This window comes from Haemaphysalis longicornis, unplaced genomic scaffold (assembly GCF_048455015.1).
Source record: "Haemaphysalis longicornis isolate Haplotype H1 unplaced genomic scaffold, Haemaphysalis longicornis Haplotype H1 scaffold_9, whole genome shotgun sequence".
NCBI lineage: Eukaryota > Metazoa > Arthropoda > Arachnida > Ixodida > Ixodidae > Haemaphysalis > Haemaphysalis longicornis.
Window position 1 is genome coordinate 28,190,841 of NW_027526460.1, and position 23,342 is coordinate 28,214,182.

General features: G+C 47.3%; 1 protein-coding gene across 1 annotated transcript in view; it reads right to left on the reverse strand.

Annotated features, from left to right (window-relative positions):
• Positions 1 to 3,256: 3,256 nt before the first annotated feature.
• Positions 3,257 to 23,342, reverse strand: part of LOC144151455 (uncharacterized) — a 106,961-nt gene continuing 86,875 nt past the window's right edge. Inside the window, exons 12-16 of the mRNA XM_077682505.1 lie at positions 18,172 to 18,277; positions 16,172 to 16,290; positions 9,397 to 9,451; positions 8,855 to 8,988; positions 3,257 to 3,538 (exon numbers count right to left, since the gene is read on the reverse strand). Coding sequence (XP_077538631.1) covers positions 3,386 to 3,538; positions 8,855 to 8,988; positions 9,397 to 9,451; positions 16,172 to 16,290; positions 18,172 to 18,277 — 567 coding nt within the window. The 3' untranslated portion in view covers positions 3,257 to 3,385. The remainder of the gene's footprint in view (positions 3,539 to 8,854; positions 8,989 to 9,396; positions 9,452 to 16,171; positions 16,291 to 18,171; positions 18,278 to 23,342) is intronic.

Below are 23,342 nucleotides of genomic sequence, written 5' to 3' on the forward strand. Positions count from 1 at the left end.
CACGTTCCTGGGTCGTCTTGTGAGTGCCCCCAAGTCCAAGTGACTGAAGGTATGAGGGCCACCCCAGCCCGAAGCCTCCTGAGAGAAACTTCCTCCACCCGGGAAAAATTAGGGGGCAGGGAGCAGACACACGGGGGAATTAGGGCACGTGTGTCCCATCTCAGGAGAGATTTCCGGGCTAAAATACGGGAGCGCGGATCACAAGGAAGGGGGCTAGGGGAGGATTCAGGGGGGGGAAGAAGAGTAGGAAATATGGTCCGCTAATTGATTCAGTATATTCCGACCGTGCCCCTGTACCCAATGTGCCTGCGCCACCGAATTTTGTGCCGATTCTGTGGATAAGATGGGCTGTAGCATCCCAGCCCTGTCGGACTTGCTTCAGCCATTCTGTGGCGTTGCCTTTGTGAGTGATAGGAACTCCGAGACGGCGTATCCAACCTTTGGAGGATAGCGGAATCTCTAGATTTTCAAGGTAAAGATGGACTTTTTGCCTTTCCTGTTCTTTGCCACCCAAAAGCAGTAGAGTGGACTTTTCCGGTGAGGGATGCATTCCTGCTGCCTGGATGGCGTTTTCTAGCGCAAAAAGGAAGGAAGGAAGGAAGGGATAGTACAGGAAAGGCAAGGAGGTTAACCAGAATACTGTCCGGTTGGCTACCCTACTCAGGGGGGAGGGGATACGGGAAATGAAAGGGAAAGAAAGGACAGCGGTACATATTAAAGGAGAAAATGAGAGAAAGAAAAGTAGAAAAAACGCAAGGCGTGACCAGGCAACTAGAAAGGCGGTACAAACAACGCACACAACCAGAAAATGCACAAAACTAATACGGTGCACTGATAAAATTGGCGAACTAAGGGCACTGCACTATAGTAATGTCCCTACAATCGTTCAGACAGGCTCGTGTCCTTCAAAAAGAGCAGTAGGGCTTTTATAGCCTTTTCGACCTGTGACGGACAACGCCTATGGCACAATATTGTCTGCGCTGTAAAGGGGAGGTCGTCGAGTCGGCGAAGTGTGGTGGAGAGCTGTTGCCTCGGCGTTATGAAGCGGTCACAATGGGCTGCTTGAAGGTCTATGCACGCCCCCTCAGTGGTAGGATAGTCGCCTCGCTCCGTCCACAGCGTGATATCGTCCGCATAGACGGTGAGGCGCGCGCCGCTGGATTTGTGTACGTCAATTGCCGCCTTTCTCATCACCAAATTGAAGTGGAGGGGTGATAATATATAGCCTTGTGGTACCCCGCGACCATTGTAGTAGGTCTTCGGAATGTCGTTGCCCGTTCGGATCTCGAACGTTCTATTTTCTAGAAAACTGGCAATGTAGTTGTACATCCGCTTGCCCGTATAATGGTCCTCGATTTCGGTCAGTATGGCTTCGTGCGACACCATGTCGAAGGCCTTCTGCAGATCAACTGCCACCAGAATATGCGGTTGTCCTGATGGCGGGCCTGGTCGAGCTGAGTTGATGAGCCGTCTGAGAGGCCACAGACTGTCATGAGTCCGCATGTTGGGGCGGAAACCAGTCTGGCCAGGGTGAAAGTGGTTGGTCATTTGCTCAAAGTGGTAAGTGAGGCGATTAGCAGCCATCCTTTCGAGAAGTTTACCTATCGTAGATGTTAGAGCGACTGGTCAGAGGTTACGCACGTGGTTCGTTGGTTTCCCTTGTTTGGGGATCGGTTGTATAACCGAGTGTTTCATGGAGGCAGGGATGGAGCCAGATTTACAAACATCGTTGAGGAGGTGTAGGAGGAGTTTGTTTTGTTCGTTTAAATTCTGAACCATAGTCCACGTGATACCGTCTTTATTACCAGAAGCGCTGCGCTTGTTAACCTGGTGGAGGGCAGTCTCCATTTCCGCCATAGTGAATAGGGGTTCTTCATTGTCGTCGTCCATAACGGTCACGCGAGGGTGGGGAGGTGGAGGCGTAAGGCTAGCGTTGGGGAAGAAGTTGTAAGCCGCCTCTTCTTCAATTGTTTCGATAGAACACCCAATGCTTAGAGCAATTTTGGCTCTGCAGGTAGCAGTCTTTTTCTTGCCGTCAAGGGATCGAAATGTGTGCCACAGCTTTTTAGTAGAGGTTTTTTTGTTGAAGCTATATGAATAGATAAAAGTCTGATGGCATTCACTTCTGTGAGTACCCAAAAACCACATAAAACAAACGAGGAATCAGTCTCGCGTTGCCATTCTGCCACTGAATGTTGGCCCCTGGTTGGTTCATTTAACAAGGTCGCTACCCTGAAAAATGAAAGACCCCGTGGTGGCTCAATGGCCATGGCTGCTGAGAATGGGAGCACGTGTTCAATTATCTAACAGTGTAATCCCCACTTCGGCTCAAGCATCTCTCCGCTCCCCACCCACCGGTTAATCATTACACTACACGATAAGGATGTGTTGATGACGTCACTTTCGCCATGACGTCAGAGGTATTGCTAAATATAAGCCTCCCCATTCGTAATGAACTTCTCTATTCATTGACTTCGAAGACGCCTTGAAACTTTCACGCGTAACTTTTTTGCTGAGAAGCTGTCTGGATATTTCCCTGAAAAATATTTTTGTCGAAAATAAATTCGTTATTGGCGCAGAGGTTCCCGCAGACAGCGAAATTCATGTAAAACAAGCACCCGACGTCAGACATACTCAGTGTTAAAGTGCCCCTCTTTTCGCTTTCACACTGTAAAAGACGGTGTACGTCGCAAAGCTCCGGCCCCCGGGGAGTGGTGAGTCAGGTTATGGCCTCCTCGAGACCACCGCGAGAGCTATGTCCTAGATTCTGGCGCTGTCCATATTGGCAATGGGTTGACGCACATCTTCAACGGCTGGCGTGACCTTGAAACCAGAAGCGACCCCTCCATCGATTAGCGCGATTGGAGCGAAAGACCAGTTTGTAGCGAAAGTAAACGAATGATGTTACCTGCTGATACTGATTAAAAAATGTGACCCAGGCGTTCCTTGTCGGGCATACGGACCGATGTTGCCTCGTTCATCACGAGACGCCGTGTTGTAGCATACGTAAAGACCGCTTCAGCAATATGTCGTTTCCTCGATGAAGGGTTCGTGGATTCTGGGGAATTTCGCCCCTGCATGCTCAACGTCCTGTTGTTGGCCTCGACCTAATAGTAAGCGGTGGCGACGTGTCTCGAGACTTTCGAACCCGGTGGCCCAAGAATGACATAAACGGACTGAAAATGATGCACTAGGATTGTAATCATTCAGTAATAAACAATAAAACACTGCATCACATAGGCTATATCGGCGTGCATGCCTTGGGCTTCCACTTTATTTTTTCCTGAGATGCAACGACAAGTTTCTTTTTTTTTTCAATCTGTAACTGCCAGCACATCGGTCGGGGCTCGAATGCCTAAACGGACTGGTCCCATTGGCCTGCTCGTCACTTCTTGCGTGCGAATGTGACGCCATCAGCCAAAGGGAGGAGGCAAATGTCTACGCGCTCGTCCTGGTGCAGCTTCTTGTTGAAAGCTCGCAGTGCCACGCTCTCCGGTGAATTGTCCTTCGGATCGTATACCGTACCCCGCCACAGAACCTGTTGCAAACCAAAAAAGAAAGAAAAGCAGTTGACAAGTGCTAGTCTCAGCACAAAACGTGTATGCCCGTCATGGACGCTTGCTCTGCTCAGTCTTATTTCTCTGTCTCTTTAACACTCCGCAATATACTTTCATTACCCCTCTACTTGCCCTTCCCCCGCACCGGGTTTTATGCAGGTGAGCTCCCTACCGAGCGCAATAATATCCCCAGTGCACTATCCTTCCTTTGCCTATCACTCGAATTACGGCTACTACAACTCAGAGTGAAAGAGTATTTGTGCGTCACCATGGCCCCGCAGCAACACTTTCGTTCATAGGGGAAGGTGCCGACAACGAATCCCCATTTTATTTTGGAGTTCACAGCGCAAACAAGGACGACAGAAAGAGCGAGACACAGCGAGACACAGCGCCTGTGTGTCTCGCTCTCCCTGTCGTCCTTGTTTGTTGTTTGCGCTGTGAGTTTAATAATATGAAACATCAACTCGCCCAAGCATCAATATTCCTATTTAAAGAGGCCATGCAGGCAAAATACGAGTTTGTTTAATTCGAAAGATTTCTTGTTTTATGCTGGCTTCAACGCTTGCCCGGAAGCAAACGATGCTTTATTCATTGAGAAATTAATCAATTAAAATTTGATTCTCCCGCCAAATCATGTGGTTTCGTAACGTCTGCAATGGCGTCACAAAAACAGGTCTTCAAGCGAACTGTAGTGCCCCATAAGGCTCGCCAGCCGACTGCGGAACCATGTTTACCATCAGTCCTCCTAGATGGGGCGACCATACTGCACCGGGCCGTTTTCTGCTTTTGCTCTGTTTTTGACCGTATTCACCGGGATTGTTCTTGTTAAGGGACAAAATAGTCGTTTCGTGAAACACGGTGTTCGCTCTACAAATACCGTCACGTAAGACACCGTCGCTTGCGTCAGTCGGCCAGTGTAGTCTAAGACCACCCCAAATAGCCGCATTTCAGCGCAGCTAAAACAAGCATAAAGCGCACAGTACCCACAGAAATACGCATCAGCACTACTATGTTTATGTGTACTTCAGTGACTTCCACTGTTTATTCAATCATTCTTACCTCTATAAAAAGAATGTTCCCTAAATTTAAGCGCAAATAGCTCGTTCAGCAAGCTTATAAGCCCTTCCTAATTTGCGTTTGCTTTTGCCGATCCCGGCCAATCGCAGAGCTAGGTATATGACATCACAGGCTCTGTTGGAGGAGGAGCGAGGGAAAACGCTTATTGATACTTTTTAGTGGTTGGGCGGCATTCCACCGAGGGCTCGTGCCACGTGGGACAGTTCCCAACGCGGTCAGCAGGCGTGGTACCCTTGGTCCAGGGCTCCAACGACCTCTGCTGCTTTGCGTGCCGGCTGAATGAGACCAATGTGGTCTTCACAGCAGGCGCTGGCCAGCAGTGCCTCCCATTGCTCCGCATTAGCGCTTCTAATTTTGGGGACAGCCGTTGTTCTTTGGCATTCCCATGTGGTGTGGTAGAGGGGGAGGGGGGGGGGTTTCTTGATGACGCAATGGGCATGCGTCTGCATATCGAGTTGGATAAATTTTACTCAGCACGTTTAGGTTTGCAAAAGTGCCTGTCTGCAGCTTTCACCAGTCGGTGGCTTCTTCCCTAGTCAGGGATTTGTGCCCGAGTCAGGTACACAAAATACCCGGAATTGCCAATGGCGCTTCCTCGGGACTTTGAAAGAAACTTTCTCAGCGATAACACCTTCGTGCTCTCATTGGCTGTGGTCGCACGACTATCGCAACGATGGCAGGACTGCATCTGGCTTGCCAGTCGCACGTCGTGAGAATCCACTGACCAGCGAACGACGCCAAAACTGGTCCTCACGATCAGTCGTAACGATCAGTCGCATGCGAATCGTGTGCACCAGTCGTTCATGTGTCTCGCGCTTTAGGTTGTTATCTCTAGAAATCTGAACGACTGTTCGTAACGCTTGACACGATGCTTTCCATAGGTACACACTAGCTGTGTGACAATTTTATTAAATTCCCGTCGGGCAATTTATTTCGCAAAAGGCCCTTTCACAGAATTCCCTGTACCGTAGGCCCAAGGGCCTCTGAGGAAAACGTACGTAGCGGTGTAGATCTGAAGGTGAGTCCCTGCAGTGAATGCTTGCGCAATATCTCAATAATTGCCACTCGGGAGTTTTACATTTTTTTTATTGTCTTCCTTTTTTTCGAATTTGGTCTTACACTGCAAAGTTGCTAATAGAAGCGACGCGGTGCAGTGCGCCACATTACTTCAGACCTCCTCGGGACCTTCGAGAAGCACCGAAATATCTCGCACCCATTTGTTCTGTTCTTGGTTCTCGTCGGTCTCGAAGAAATGCCCGCCGAGGCAGAGAATCGAAGCCGCGACCTCGAAGCCCAACATAGTGAGCTACTGCCGCAGATTCAACTTTGGTTTTTATTTATATCTGTGTGCGCTGCGACCACTCAGCGTAGAAAAATGAAAAACAGAAAAAGCATGTACTTCCTTAGAACGGCATGCCGTGCAAGGAACTAGTGCGCTATAGGCGGGAAACACAATTTTGTGGTGAAAGTCAACATTGAAGTGTCGTAAACAACGTTATACGATGTAAATATTCACACTTAGAGTCAAATTCATGGTCCCCAGATTCAATTTTACGACCAACATAACGTAGTTGAAGAGTTTGGTGGGATATATGCGATGTCGCTTTAAAACAGTTACACAATTACCACACAAATGCTCTTTTTTTTCTCTCCTAATTGTTTTAATTTCTCCATTCCACGCCCCGTTTTGCATACCATACATCATCTCCTTCTAGAACTGCGCTAACACTCATTAGGCGCATTTGTGCTCTCAGTCTGGTGTGCCTAGAAAATCTGGGATTGCCCAAAATATCCCTTTCCTGAAATACCCTCCAGGAAGGTGGGAGGCCGCGCTGCGCAGCTCTGACTCGGACCTACCGGTCCGTTTTTTTCCAGGGCTGCCGATGTCGCTTATCAGTTCACGCTGACAGCCATCAACACGACCTAACCACCAGTATCTCATTCAAGATGCATCCTCACTGATATTCCTCTAAATACAGTTCATTCTCTCTCTCTCTCTCTCTCTCTCTCTCTCTCTCTCTCTCTCTCTCTCTCTCTCTCTCTCTAGAAACTGCTAAACACGAAATCTTCAAGAACATATAACCCTCTTTTTTTCTTCCAAATTATGGCCAACTGCTTTTTATGAAGTGTTTGTCAACTTCCTGTTCAAATGTAAAACCAATCCCCCATCTTAGGCATGTCTTCCAGGGCTGTCATCCATTAAGGAGAAGCCGATCGACACTTAATTGAAACAACTGAACACTTTTTCCTGTACTGCCGCGGTTTTTCTTTCATTCGGAAACGGTATCTAGCCGCACCAATTCAACGCATTGGCCTTCCTCTGACGATGCATGTGCTCCTTTCGTTCGGGGCCACATCCCTCGGGTTTTGTCATAGAGGGATTATTGCGGCCATTCGCGCGTACATACCAGAGACCAGACGCATGTCCTGCTAACCCGGTCAAAATTTTTTAGCCTTTTCTCCCAAAAATGGCATCAATCACTGATTCTTCTCTAGATCTATTATATAATTCGGTAGCTGTTTCCCCAATTCCTACAGGCTGTGTGTATTAAGCTATGAGGTGGGCGTTTTAGCCCCACAAAGACACCCCGTTTCTTGGCCAATCCCCCACGTGGGTATGTCCACTATAAGAGTAACAACAACAACAACAACAATAACGACATCACAGAAAATACTGTATCCCAACGCATCATGTCAGCTGTTTCTTCTACTCGCGATAAGGCCCTTTGATTTATTTTGTGCTAGATTCTGCAGGATCCCTGTGCCATATGACGATGTTTCGAGGAAGCGTTTTGTCGCGGACGGGGATTGCTCGATAAGCCCGTCTCCGCGCTACTCGCGGAAGATAAATATAGCAGATTGACTGCGAGCGCTGACCTCGCGACAAGACGACCGAGAAATAAATTTTTGGCTGAGTGCTGATTCCCGCGCATAATTTTTCATTATCCATCGTACTTATTTCGTAGAATGTTCGTGAAATTTATGCCACATTGGCTTGTCCAAGGTAGTTATGTAGCGTAACTGGTGTGGTCAGGTATAAGTGAGGCGCTAGATTATGTAAGCACATAAATCTGATTTACATCGCAATGTATAGCCGTAGCATGACCATCTGAAGAAAAACTCCTTACGGAGACGCTGTTAGTAAATTTCAGGGCAGTAGAATTACAATCAGGTCCACTCGTATGCCGATTCCGCGACGCCGGCCTGTGACACACGCCTGGCGCTTATACGAACAGAAACATTCGCACTCTCGTAAATACACCACATTTGCTAACAGAGTGACTGCACCACATAAATATGTATTTCCAACGCTACAAACGGTAAACCTGAGTAGTGAACGTGTCGCGAAACCAGTGGCGAAAATGGGGAAAAGGCCAGGGCCTCCCGCGACTGCTTTCAAAACGGGCCCCTAGAAGGATTTCAGCGGCGCCCCTACGGGCAGTGCTCGAAGCGTATACTTTGGCACCGTCGGGCGTGCAACAGCTAGGAATATACGAGATTACTGTAATAAGTGCATTGTTAGATGCATCTACGCTTCTGACGCCATTTTCGGGTTCCCAATTCTGCGAACGGATCCGCTAACAACGCACGCCTGGCGCTGTAAACCGTCCCCAGCTGTAAATCGTATATTTTGCAGATTCGGTTTTTGACAACGTCCGCAGTCTTGGTAGAATTCGTCGAAGATAAGACCAGGACGGTCGGACGCAACGCTCGGGCTCACAACAGAGTGGGGAAATAGCATAGTGCGTTGGTACCCTGTGCATGCATTCGTGTGTGTGAGGGGGCGGTCTCTGGAGATCGTGGCGAAATGGGCCTGCTGATCGATCCAGCATTGCATATCAAAAGGAAAGGCAACTCATGCGGCAATGCACCGCTTTGCGTTACACGTAGAACTCATTTCTTTACAGTCGCCCACATCTTTATTCTCACGCTACGGGCTCATTTCCTCTTTGCGGTTTTTCTGATTTTCCTCGTTTCTGTTTTTCTCATTTCCTGACAAGTGCACCGGTTCTCCGTGTACGAATTGTATGATTTGTTGTTTTCAAAAACAACTTGACTAATGAGCTGCCAGATGTCCATTTTTCTTCTTGTTTTTCCTACACTTTCGTGCACCTATTCTTACCAAACCGAGCACTTGGGTAAGAGCGCATATGTAACAGCGCACTTGATACGATGGACACTTGATAAGCACTTGAGAGAGATACTTGAGCCTTTCGTACATTGTCGATGGCGATTATGCCGTTCCGCTTGACCAGCTGCAGGCATTTCTCGTAGTATTCGTCGCAGTCCTGCTTGTCGGCGTCGATGAACGCAAAGTCGAAGGTGCCTGCTTGGCCTTCTCGCAGCATCGCGTCTGCAAATGATTCCTACTGATATCGCTTACGTCAAAGACGCCAAAACTGTAATGATGACTGCCATCAGAATGAACGGTAATTGCATTTCCCATTTCTGCTTAAATCAAACATGTTCAACAGACTAGACAAAGAGTAATCAGTCAAACAGTCTCGCTCAGGTCTTCCCGGAAGAATGTTGTCCTAAGAACAGGAAAGGTTAGGTTCATTGTGTTACAAAATTTTATAACAGTGCCAGGAAGAATTTCGAACAAGAGTACGCAGGTTAGGTAAGCACTGCCCTCATAATTAAGTGATGTACCCACCCTTCAAAGTGTCCTCATTCGGCCTGTGATGTGAATACGCGCGTTTAGATGTCTGCAGAAAACGCACTAGTGTGGATGAATTAATGAACCGTCCAGAAAACTTACCCAGGGAATCACCTGCTGGTCCCAACCTGAGATGAATCTTCCCTTCTACACCAGCCTGGACGACGGGAGAGAGAGCGTTGCTGCCGTAAGCGCCAGCAGTATAACAGTGAAGTTCACAAGAAATAGCGTATTATACGATCAATTACCCTTACGTGATTCCTTTAAAAATGAGTACTGTTACAGCTGGCCACCACAGATTTTGTATGTCGGCTAAGCATAGCTCTTCACCAGGTAAGCAGGAGGTTCCTGCTTAAACGTAGGGTGAAAGAAGGGATGAATGAATTAACGGCTTCATTGAGAAAGGCCCTAGGGTGCTGATAATGTATCCCCTTCATATATTGCTCCTCCTTTCCAGCCTGGCTTCTTATCTGACAAGACCGGCTGGAAAGGAGGAGAGAGAGAGGGTGGAAAGAAAGAAAGAAAGAAAGAAAGAAAGAAAGAAAGAAAGAAAGAAAGAAAGAAGCAAGCGAGCGAGCGAGCGAGCAAGCAAACAAGCAAGCAAGCAAGGACGGACGGACGGACGGACGTACGAACTACTGTCTCAAAAACGATGTCATGAAGTATTCCTGGAGGATGCCGGGGTGGAGAGAAGTTACCGTCAGGGAGGAAGAATTATGAGGGAACTAGAAAAAATATCTAAAGTATAGAAAGATAAAATGGAATGGGGGAATGTAAATAGAAGCCCCATCTCATCGCCAAGGACAATACGCCATACTGGTGCTGTGCGCGAGATCCAGAAAGAGTTTTAAAACGTGCTATCTGAACGGTGGTGGTGGTGGTGAAACTTTATTTCCAAAAAGGGTCCTGAAGGACACCTGACCGGTGTCAAGGTGTAGAGGGCATCTCCCACGTCGGGACGGGGAGCCCGAGACTCTCCGCCGCTACGCGGGCCTTCTGGACAGCCCAGAGTTGATCGTTAAGTTCACTGCTCCTGAGAGCACTGTCCCACTTGACCTTATCCTCCAGATAGGAGGCTTGCGTAGCACAACCACACAACATATGACCCAAGTTCACATGCCCATCACACTCTGAACACGTAGCAGTTCCGTCGTAGTCCGAGTCGATGTGGCTCATCCTCCAAGGATTGGCGTATGAGTCCGTTTGTAACATGCGGAGAGTGACTGACTGCGCCCTGTTGAGTCCTTTGTGTGGGAGCGCAAATTCCTGTCGATTTAAGTAGAAGTGCTTGGTGAGCTCGTTGTAGGTCTGAAGTTGATCCTTGAAAGCCCTTTGTGGAGACGGGGGTGGTTGGGAGGGTGCGCGGTTGCTGAGTCCTCGCGCCGCCTCGTGTGCGGATTCATTGAAGTTCCGCTGTCCTCCCCCGAGGTCGCCCATGTGGGCTGGAAACCAGACTATCGAATGATTACTAATGTGTCTATCTTCCAATAACTTGGAGACTTTGGCATCAACCACTCCCCTGGCGAAGGCTCGAGTGGCCGCCCTAGAGTCGCTATAAATGACCTTATGTTGAGGATCAAGCAGAGCAAGTGCAATGGCCATTTGCTCAGCAACCTCCGGATTCTTGGTAAACACGGAAAGTGCGTTGCACATCCGTTCTTGAGCATCAATGACGGCTATCGAAAAGGCCTGTCTTCCATTTATCTGAGCAGCATCTACAAAAGCCGACTCCGTAGGGCTCTCGAGAGCTGCAGCTAGAAGTGCCTTGGCTCGAGACAGTCTCCTTCCTTGATTAAAGACAGGGTGGACGTTTCTGGGGAAAGGACGGACCACGATGGAGTCTCTGATTTCTCTGCTAAGGTGTTTAACACTCTCCTTATTCTGTTCGGTAAAGATGCCCAGAGTGACCAGAATGTCTCTGCCTGCTCTTGTGCCTGACAGTCGACCTACCTGCGCAGTGTGCTGGGCTTCTATCTGAACGGTGATACCCCGGAATTCTCCTTTCCTGAGGCGTCGGGGAGAGCATTTTCGGCACCATTTGGAACTCTGACGTCGTCATAATGTCCCGTGACAGCACCTGGTGACGTCACTTTGCTGGCTTTCCGTGTTGCCTCAGCCCCTCGGCCGGGCGAGGACGCGAGCTTGATCGGCTCGCGATGCCCCGCCAAACGGCCGCCGTACCGGAGTTGCAAGTGAATCTGCTGAACTTGTCGTGCTTGCGTTTCCGATCAAGAATATCGAATTACTCTTCGAATACCCCAACTTGTCAAAACTTTCCGTGCTCCATGGGCTGCATTTTCTTGACCAAAATACAAACAAATGCATTTTAAAATAGTCAGAGCTTATTTAAAAAAGAACTCTGGCTATTGAAGTTCCGCGACAGGACAAGCGTATGTACAAAAAGAAAAATGTACTTTTAGTGCTTGAGATAGTCATTCTTTTTCAGGGTCTTGTGTTGTACTTAATGGGTAATTTTGAATTTCTTTATTAAAGTTAATTAAAGAATACTGATTCCTAATACTATTTCTTTTCTTTATGGGACAGCAACGCTCTGTTTATTTTAATTTCTCCTAATTTTCAACCCTTAGTTAAAGCACAAGGTACCTGCTACTGGGGACGCTAATGATGCTATCAAAGCTTGAGAGAGTAATGATGACAAGAAATTCAGGCTATCGAGGACATTGCTGCGTTCTTTATGTATGTGTTGTAAAATAAGTGATGTTCCAAAATACTAAATGAACTACCACAATTCAAGTTGAACTCGTGGGGTCAGTTTATTTCAGCATGGTTGGAATGCGTGCAAAAATGCTTTTTTCTTATTTTAGCAAGCAACGAAGCTTCTTTTCACAGCCCTAATGTCATGCAAAAAAGCCAACACGAACGCAACTCTTTAAAAGCGTCAAACGTGGCGCTACCCAGTCATGTCACCAAGGGCTGTCATGTGACATTGTGACGTCACAGTTTCAAACGGTGCCGAAAATGCCCTCCCGGGGCGTTTCGTCAATTCCATGATGATGACAATGTCTTTCGTAATGCGCGCACGCATACAGTTTCATACTAATATACACTAGACGGAAATCTGGCGCCACTGTCTAGGGGAGCCGCACTTCAGCGAGCGTTCCATCGTGTACCTGGCAGGCACGTTCCACTCGTCATTGGCATGGCTCACGCACAGGCTGGTAAGTTGCCTCTGGCCTCAAAAATGCAACAATATTACTACAGAGGATTAATAAAATTTATTTTGTTATTATAAAATTAAAGCTCCAGAAAGATTTATTTGTCAGGGATTACTTAGAAGCGTCATGCAAGATGAACATGAAAACAATGTTACCCATTTTTGTTGGTTTTGGCTTCGAGACAAAAAAGAAGCCATGCGCCAGATTTCCCTCTGGTATATATAATATGAAACTCTACGTGCGTACGCATGAAGGGGTAGTTTTCTGACTGGTCCGGACATATATTGCACTTCGTGATCGAAATCATCCAGCAAGCGTCCGATGATGCGTAACTGGAATTGAGATCTGTAACTTTTATCCCGAGGTCCCATGATAATCACGCTCACCATTTAACAGCAGAGCTGCTGTTACTGGCTGGAAGTTCGGTGTTCGTGCGCGCCGAAAACTCCCCGGGAGGAACGTGATCGCGAGGCGTCGTGCAGATTTCGCAATACCCACTCGACAACGGAAAGACACCTGATTGCGGCCGCCGCAACACTCGAGAGGAGCCTGCGCATGCGCTCAGTATCGTAGGAGAAGCCCTTCGCGCGGGAGCTCGCGTCGTCGTGCGCATCCGCTCAATATCGTACAAGAGACCTCGCCCGCAGCGTCTTCGCAGTTCTCGGCATGGGTTGGCCTTGGATAGTTAGCGTGGTAGAGGAAGAGGCCGCCATCCGAAAGGCAGGGCGTGGTACTGGAACTAACTATGTTTACGCCAATGCTCACCTAAAACAGCTTCGCGATTCAAGTCTTGCGCATGAGTGCAGGCTTCCCTGGATTTCTTTTTCGGCGTCCAAATATATTTAAAGAAACAGGTTAAGCGCCAGGCACAACTGGAGGAAGTAAAACAGACAGGAAAGGGGCGCCCTCCAGTTGTGCCTGGCGCTTAACCTGTTCCCATGATGAAGTACTAACTAGCTCGCATCGACACATTAATTCAGCTATTTAAAGGAACTATGCAACACTAGAGGCTTTCACTATTTCCTTCGCGTCGGAAAGCATTGTGAAAGCTGTAGTTATCGTCGGTACGGAGCGGCAATGCGTGGTTAGCTCGTCGCAGCAGACCCGCCATCCGTTTCTGCTTTGCTTTTGTGGCATATTTTGCAACATTGCTATCGATTTTTTTATTGCTGCAGGTGAAATGGACCCGGCCAATAGCCGCTACGCCGCTCTAATGACGCCATTTGAGCTCTCGGAGAAATAACGCCGAGACCGGGAAAGAGAGAGAAATATTTTGATCGAGTTAAGTTATCTGATGTGCATATAGCCGTAATTTTTGGCTGAGGTAGTTTTTGACGTTCTATTCTCAATACTGAATGTGCTTATTGACTACGTTCTGAAAGCATTTAAGATTTCGGAAAAGTTTAAGAAAGTGTTCCAGGGTCTTTTTAAGGACCCGCCGAGCCAAGAAGTTACCCTGAAGACAGCAGGCCGAGCGCAGGCTGAAAGTAGTAATCAGGTGATTGACCATGACAGGATAAGCTCTGCTTAGACAAGTTCCAAGCAAAATATGCTTTGAGGGGAGGCTTACCAACTTGCGGGAGCAGAAATGAACTGTGATATGGAACATATGTCTGTTTATCTTCAAAGCGGAAGAAACATGCAATGCCAAGACAGGGCGGAAATGTTGCACGATGTTTGAAATAAAACTATATTATCGGAGACATTGGAAATAAAGTTGAAAGAGCCAAGACAATTAAACTGGCAGAAGAATGGAAACGAAGAAGATATTGGTGCTATGTAGAGCCAGCCAACGGAAAAATCAGGAGGGATTTTTTATGCAAACTAAAGGGAAAACATTGTTTCTTAGGGCCGGGCCTTGGCTGCCCGCAAACGAGAAGCTACAGGTAAATAATGAGACATGTGTGAGCTGCTTCCAGCATTCTCAGACTAGTAAATTCACACTCATATTGCTAAGATGTCCATCCATTTCGGGAATGCTTACACTCCTAAAGCACTGAGGTACAAAGTTACTAGAAGTATTAGCTGGACCGCAGTGAACGTTAGCAAGATGTGATTAGAGTGTTGGTCGCAAGAAACAGGCAATAAGCGCTGGCGCAACCGACTCAGATTCAGTTAGTTTGTTTTTATGAAGACAAAGAACTGGCGCACGGGTTGGCAGAGCCAAACACGGAATATCGGCAAAAGCAGCATATATTCCGGCTCAAGTTTCCATCGCCCCAACATGCACTAAGCTTATGCAGCCTTTTCCAATATATCACTGCAGGTATGCGCCACTCTTCTAGCATGTAACACTCCTCTGCAGCACCTGTCGGGGGATATGTGCCCACTTAGGTCTACCGTTAGACTTTGAAGTCGTACGACGTCAAGCCATAGCCGCAGCTTGGCTTACAATCATTAGTCTCTTTACAATAAGTGCCGGTCGACAACGTTAGACGCAAAGTGTGGTGTTCTATGTTTTTGCTCAACGTCAGATAACCTTCAAGTTCAGTTTAGCGACGTGCCAAGCAACGTCGTACTCATAGCACGTAGTGCTACGCGTACCGACTCACGACGCTAACCTCAAAACCTGGCGCGTCGCCCTTTCCCTCTGCTTCCTATCAACTTTTGTGCAAACGGGTTACGAAAAGGAAAATACGGTTGGCTACCACAAAGCAACCTTCACAAAAAAGGCTTCAGAAACCTGCCTTCCCGAATTTCCCGCTAAACTGGCAGAGGTGGGTTAATATAGCTTTTGTTCCCAAAAAGAAAAGAGAGCTCGTATTTGTTGGCGGCTAGGAAGCCACCCTTCACGTGGCTAACGCGCCTGTGGTTTGCTGGCACTTTCTTGCTGGCATGGCATTCTTTTAATCAGCGTGGTTCGGAATCCCGGCATTTTCAGGAACGGGGCACGTCTTGCTGTCGCACCAAAAGCAGATACCTGCAGCTGACTGTAGCTTAGGTAGCCGCGATACTATTGGTTTCCACCTGCCCGGTTTTTGACCGGCCCAACCGGATTTTAGACCGCGGGCCAGCTTCCGCTCCATACTTAAAACTGGCCGTCATTGGCCGGTTGTCTGGCCATCGTGCCACTGCTTTTTTATAAGCGCCAATCCAGCAACTACGACGATAAATATCTGTTGAAAAGCTCCGCAAAAACACGAACACAGACAATACGTGGTCCAGGGCACAAAGTAACCGAATGACGTTTGTGCGGTTACTTTTCAGTGCAGCACATTCAGAACACTGACCATAATCTGAGAAACTTTCAGTACAAACGTTGTGTTGATTTCTCCCTAGGAAACCGCTACAACACATGGCATTGCGTGAAAAAAAAAAAAAAACATGGCGTCTTTTTCTCATACACCAGTCTCCCCCACCCCACCTCCCCCATCGTGGGGCCGGATTTTTTTTTTTTTTTTTTGTCGGGGAAATGTGGCAATGGAAGTGTTTGGGCCTGTTGGTTCATACTTCGCACAAAAAACAGCGCTAAAGACGGGACAGAAGGAAGGAGGCTACACACACAGCGCTGAGTGTGTAGCCTCTGTGTGTGTAGCCTCCTTCCTTCTGTCCCGTCTTTAGCGCTGTTTTTTGTGTGAAAAATGTGGCAACCCTACAACCACAGCGCTAGGGAGGCGGTGTTTTTCTCTGCAATTATCAGTGACAACATAACGATGCCAATCAATGACGATAACGCCACAGTCGCGGGAGTAAATACGCACCTCCTTCCAAAACGGCATGCCGATGTTGACCGGAGCCTCGCGAAGTTCCAGAGCAACCACCTCTCCGTCGGGGGGCAGGGCCAGGGCGGCCGCCACTGCGCTGCATCCCGTGTACGTGCCTGCCGGATCGGTGCCACGAATCGACTTTCTTAACTCATCAATACCATTGTCTCACAGCAGCTGCATGATAAAATCGACTTTCTGGCGGCGTGCTGCCGAGAAGTTACGAGGGCAGCGGAGCCATATTAGCCGTAAACGCAGAGCTGTATCGACACGTAGCCAATGCAGATTACAACGCCTACACTAAGCTACTTTTCCGTCGTTTTAGTTTAGTTTCCATTCGCAATTTTTACTGACATCGTTCGGCGATAAGATACAAACGAAGCGTTAACACCCCTCAAAATGCACTTGCTTCCCTTGCAGACCTGCCAACTCCGATGTCGACATATCAAACTCGTAACTCTGAACTTTGGCGAATACTTTTTTCGAGGACATCCTATGGCTGAAAAACGATTCGCTGTTCTCTCTCAACGGTACTAAACTTTCTGCACAAACAGGCATTACGTAAAGCAAACGTTAGCAGAGCCAGTATGCGCACTTTTTTTGTACATGCCGAATATATGTCTTCAATGGAATGTAATATGTATTCGTATGTTAATGAGCTACGTTTCGTCTAAGTTCTATGCCTGTGTTATTGTGAGGGGATTATCTCGCTCATACCCGATACTGTTTGACTTTTTGTCGTACTCGCTGCGCCTCGCAAAAGGAGGCCCAGTCTCGTCAAGTACAGTAGCTTGCATTTCTTGTTTGGGCCTCCTTCCAAATATTATTCGGAAAAATAAAATGGTTTTATCTGATTTGATTATCTATTGGATTCTTCAAAACCGACGAAACCGTTTTAATTCGCACTCGGCACGAACAAAAAAAGGTACACTGCTCCATTTATCATACAGCGCCGCACTGCCTTACACGAGAGTATTGTACACTAAGCTTATGGAATGTGAAGACATCCCACGCTATTCGAGCCGTACTAGTATTAGTTTCGAATTCTAGTCCATTTTTGTAAAAAAAATTCTATTTTTTTTTTCACTTTTCTGGTATGTTGGGGGTTTTTAAATTCATGTTCCACCAATCATCTTCATTTGCGCTGCTATTACGATTACATGTGTTTCTTCCGTCAGTTGTGCATTGTTGTGCAAATGCAGGGCGCTACCCGTTTGGCCCATTTTCGCAACTTCTTATTCCGGTCTCCAATGTTCTTTTCCTGATTTTTAAATTTAAGTCCGCTCTTTGGACGAGGTGTATAATGCGCACTTTTTTATTTCGTAATTCATTTTTCTGCTTTTTTATTTTTTTCTCTTTATTGTATGTTTAGCGTTTTCAAAAGTTTCTTCGACCAATTATTTTCGTTTACGCTTTTAGAACGACTGAATACCTTATTTCCGCCAAGTATGCATTATATTGTGGAAATGCAGAGCATTACGCGGTCCTGGCTGTGGGTGTACGCTGCAAATAATGGTATGCATTAAAAAAGAATTTGCGTTTTCTGTTTCTCTCTCTGTCTTTCTGTTGTCTTCGTTCACTTATTTGCCGCTTTTCATGTACACTTCACACAAATATTGTTTTCATTTTTTGCCGCACAGCTAGTATTTAGTGCGTCGCGGTCTTGTGACAAACCACACTGGCAACTTAGCCGGGAAGGCAGCACCAGATGTATGTGTCATGCGGGTAGATCTGCGCGTTAAACGACTGCGTCGTGACAAATCCTCCCATTATTCCTGGTTCAAAATAAACCGACATTGATCAAGGTTGCATGAACCAACGTCAATTGCATGAAGCACGCATGAAGCACATTAACCAACGTTCCTTTAAACGGCCAACCTCTCTGCCTTCTGTTTTAATTGTCTTCCTTCTTTCCTGTACGCGCTGCAGACGTGTTCGCACTTCCGGCAACTCGTACCAGCGGAGGTTCCCAGCCACATATATTTCCCAGAGCTCACCTATTTCCAGGTACCTCTTGGCAGACATCGTCTTCAGAAGAATTTGGAAAAACTGCAGCTGGGTGCTGTCGCCGAGCATGGCGCCGAGCCGATGCTGCTTCGTGACCTGTAAAATACATCGCGCTGTGAGCGATGAAACGAAAATACCCCTAGAGCTCCATAGCTTGCCGTAATCTACTACAGAAGCTTGGGAAAAACCAGCTAAAAATTGAGACGTTAACACGGAGCAGAGATAAGGTACCACACACGTTGTTACAACCGCGATAATCATTAGACACATCTGCCTTGCTCTTTCTTGTTTTTTAAACAAAAATCAAAATACTTAATCCATTTTGTTTCCTTTCATTACATAGCCTGTGTTAACAAAAAAAGAAAGAGAACGGAGAAGGAAATAATGAAGTTGCGTAAGTTGATTACCTTTATTCTTGTGGTTTATTCCCAAGTCAAACCAACTTATAACTTGAGATGTTTTTGAAGTTTACGAGGGCGCATTTTAAACAGAAGATGAAGTAAACAACTGACATGCAGTGCCAGTTATCTACTTGTCGAGACAGCGATCATCTAAGACCCATCTCCCTTACATCAGGGTTACGGAACCTCACGGACTCACAGGACTCACGGAACACAACCAAGAAACTCAGATGTCTCTTTACACCCTTGCTGCCCGTGCCTGTGCACTCAAGATGGTATGTTGCAATTACAGCTTCATACCCTGGACCAGGCATACGCATTAAAGCATAACACCAAAGATAACCTCGATTTGAGGTTCTCCGAGGCCTTCGACACTGTGCGCAAACCCGAACATACTAGAGAGAGAGAGAGAGAGAGAGAGAGAGAGAGAGAGAGATAGAGAGAGAGAGAGAGAGAGAGAGAGAGAGAGAGAGGGGGGGGGGAAACTTTATTCTTTAAACAGCCCTAGTCCGGGCCGTCGTGCCACAGTCTCTTCATTAGGAGACGGCTGGTCCGTAGACCTCCCAGAGGTTCGCACTAACACGAAGGCAGTGGGCCGCCAGAAATTCTTGCGTCGATTTGACATCTACGCCAGTACCCGGGTTCAACCAGTCCTCCCAGGAAGTGATGCGGGAACGCAGGTGTGGTGGTAGGTCTGGCGGATGGCACTCCCAGTAAAGGTGCCGTACTGATGGGTAGGAAGGGCAGTTGGGTGTAGGGCAAGTGAGACGCAAGAGGATGCCATGCATGTAGTGGATACGGGATGGAGTGATAACGAGCAGGTTTGTGCTTTCCGGACCACAGATGCGACTTCATGGGAGAGGGCGAGGTGGGGGACCGGGAAACACTGCCTGCTTGCGCGCAGCGCGCAAAGGTGCTGTCGGCGTGCCTGATGTTCTGAAATCTTTTGAGTGCCAGGGTGGTACACATGGGGCCACAACATGGGCGGACCCGGGGAGAGTACTCGGGTAAGCTCGTGGGCTCGAGCATTGCCGTCCAAGTTGGCGTGGCCGGGGACCCATACCAGCGTTATCTTGTGGGGAGGATGGGCGCGAAGGGCGTAGATGGTGAATAAGGACGGCTTTATAGAGCGCACTTGCTAACGTTCCTTTCATCCCGAATTCTAACACTTCTTTGGGGAAACATTCACTTGGATCCTATTAAGCTGGTTAGCCTGGGAACCAACCAAGGGTCTGTTCTTTCACTTTTCCTGTTTAACCTCGCCTAGGGGAACCTTCTGGCCCTTCCCTTATGACATACCCCATCTTGTCAACCCGTATATGTAGACATCACCATGTGGATAGCTCGACGATCGGGAGGCCAAATCCGAGAAGCCCTGCAACGGGCAACCCACACCATAGAGGAGCACGCACCAGTGCGTTGCAGCTTATCGTGCACCCCCCCCCCCCCCCCGCCCTAGAAAAAACGCCGAAGCTGTTCATCTACAAACCACATCACAAAAACCGCCGATATTTAAGGCATAATAACCTCATCCTGGGCTAGTACCCCCTGGTTCACTCCATTGTCTTGGCCCTGCACCTAAATCCAATGGCAGGCATACCGATGCACTCAGGGAGAGTTAGAAGGAGGACTTCCAAACCATTGTAATCATCTCCAGAGTTGTGACGAGGCTGAAGATCATCAAGTGGTCTAACCTCAAAAAGTTGGTACAGGCTCTCGTCATCTCGTCTGTCATGTACACGCTGCCTTTCCTCACGCTGCGAAAGACGGAGCAGGCGAGGGTTTGTAGGGTTGGAGTGAGCTCTCGGCCTTCCTTCAAACACAGGAACTGCGAACCCCCTTCACGTCGGGGTCACATCGGGGTACACAATACGCTCTTCGAACATAGAGGCACAGCGAACCACACAGTCAGAGAGACCCCAGCAGCTTAGTCGGTCGGTCAATGCTGAATTCCTTGGGCCTCGTACGTCAAACACCACTCTATACACACGACTAATTGCCATTCCGCATGCTCTGAGGGACGTCATTGGAGTGTCCCCGACACCTAGACGTGTCCACCCTATCCATAATATGGAAGGCCGTGAGGCAACAACAAAGGCCTTACCCAAAATACCCCCTGGGCTAGTTTGCTGGGCCAGTTTGTATATATTGACGGAAGGAAAAACGAGCACAAAAAAGACGCAAACATAAAGGAGAGACAATACACACAAGCGCGTGTGATGTGCCGTCTCTCCTTTGTGTTTGCATCTTTTTTCGCTCGTTTTCCCTTCCGTGAATATGTACAAACTGGCCCAGCAAGCTGAATTTCTTTTGCTGTGGTATACTCCGATTCCGTCCCATATCAAGACAGGGACACATCGGTACTAGCAGTGATCACCACTACGCGAAGCCTATCACTACAGCACCCGCAAGCTGCACATCCTGCACAGAGCCAGAGGAATATGAAATCAGCCTAGCCATAGCACACTATTTCTTTCCCCATCTTAACAATATCACCGGCTCCAAAGCGGCCTTGCTATATTTTCTAAACCGCAGAACATCGCCAAGAACCTTGGCAACCCTGCCGCAAGGTTCCAGCCTCAGAGTCTGACCTTTCGAGTCATGTAGTCACCGTACGCCCCTGCAAAATAGGATTTTGAGAGGGCCTACGTGACTGCTCGAGGCATGGTTCGCCGGGAGCCTTTATATAACACCTAAAAATAGCCTGCAACCTTTTTGCTAGAAGAGTCGTCTCCAAAGAAATGGGTGTTTTTACGAGAGATGGGACAGGCGTGTCCATTAGACATCTTTAATTCTGACGAAACTTTTATGTGTAGCCCTTTGCGCACATGGGAAAACGTATTGGAGGTTAGTTACCCGAAAAAAAAATTGCTTATCCCAAAAAAAATTCCCAAAGACGGCTCTGGTGGCAGGTGCGGTGGACAAGTCACGCGAAATTCGAAACTTTTCCGGCTGCAAAACAAACTATTCCTGCTATTGCCGCAAGCGTTTTTATGTGGGGATTTTGCCTACTTTCAAATGAGTCTGCATACTTATTTTGTATTCCCCAGTTTAAGCTTTTTACTAAAAAATTACAAAGTGGACACTTTTTAAAAATTGCTAAAATGTCGTGCCCTGTTGCTCTGCATCTAGGCAAATCAGAAAGTTCATATTTCTAGGTTTCCTTTCTTCATTCTTTTCCATTCTTGAAGAAAACTGGTGATCGTGACCTATGAATCTTTTACCCCAACAGACGAGATTTCATCGAACCTTAGATTTCTTTTCCATTCTTCCTGCCAATTTCAGTGTAGGCAAAATATTGGTTCATTCTAAAAATGCGCTGCTTTGCAGGTCAGTTGCGCATTGTGGTCCTCTTTTAATACCGATAACAAAGAAGGCCGTCTTCGATTTTTGAAACTTTCACAAATTGAAGCCAATATTGTTCCCTATCACCGTCTTGAAAAACATGTTACACTATATTTGTTGTTTGGTAGCTGTAGAGCACTAAATATTGCGTTGTAACAGTATTGCGGGGACGCACTAGAATAATCTGCAGGAACGTCTGAATACACCTTAAGGCGAGAAATGGCCGGTACAGCTAAAAAAATCAGGAATGAGAAATGTAGGTGACCGTGAATAAATTCACCATGAATACGTGAATAAATTTACCGTGAATAAAGTACACAGCCCTTGAATGCGATGTAAAAGCTCTGGCTTTGTAGTGGATGATAGGCGGCTTATTCTACTGGTCGTGCCTAACCTCACAATCCCAAACCTGGCCTTTTTAAGACCGCTGAGCTCAAAATTATTAAAAATTCATTGTATTCGGGAAGACACAACACTCGTGAGAAAAATTTCCTGAATTAACCGAGACGACAAACAATCCTTCGGTTCATATCGGGAACTCACACTCGATTCATACTGTGGTTCTTGAAACTGGTGTACAGCCGTGCCTTCACTGCAACCTTGAGCCACGACAACTTAGGTTCTCTGTGGCTCCATACGATGTTGCAAGGTAACTTAGCACCGACGAGGCCGTGTAGTCTTAGCAGGTGACAGCTTTTTATGCGAGTCTTAAGCGTCCAATGCATGCTTCAAGTTTTTCGACCGTCGTTTGTGCTGATGCTGGGTATTCGGTTGCTGCCGCTTGCGCTCTAATCAGACTCAACCTCTCTTTTTTTTTTTCATGAACAATATTAGAATGTCCTCTTGCTCTCGCCTATCGTAGGAACTCCAGCAACTTTGTGTTCATTTGGCGGTGGCTTAGAGCTGACATTTCTGAACTCTGAACATGCCTCTTCGCAGATCCAAAAGCTTTTTTGAAGATCCCCGTTGTTTAATACGACTGCATCTTTAATCGCGGATATTTATTGTTTTAATGGTTGCTTTTCGTTTTTCCACGAAGCGGAAGGATTATATGAGGCAGAAACGATCCATGTAGAACAGCTGCCGCCGTTCTGTACTTGTCGCTTTCCACCGGAACATTTCTCCCCCGGCGCTTCAAGCTTGCTGGATTTGAACATCTTGCAGTAGCGTGAACTCGACACGCACACAACAAGAAACTGGACAGGTGGCAGTGATTTCCTCTGTTTATTCTTTTTCTCGCGTCTGTCTCAGGTAACAAGATGTTCAAAAACCAGTTCCAACAAGGCCGACTGGCGATTTTCTAAAGCTGGACTCCATTGGCGCATTTCCGACACACAGTGTACTCTTTTCCCAGAGGTCTGGAGGTCATCTAAACAGCTCTGTTAATTTGAGTGCGCCTACATGGGGCGCACACA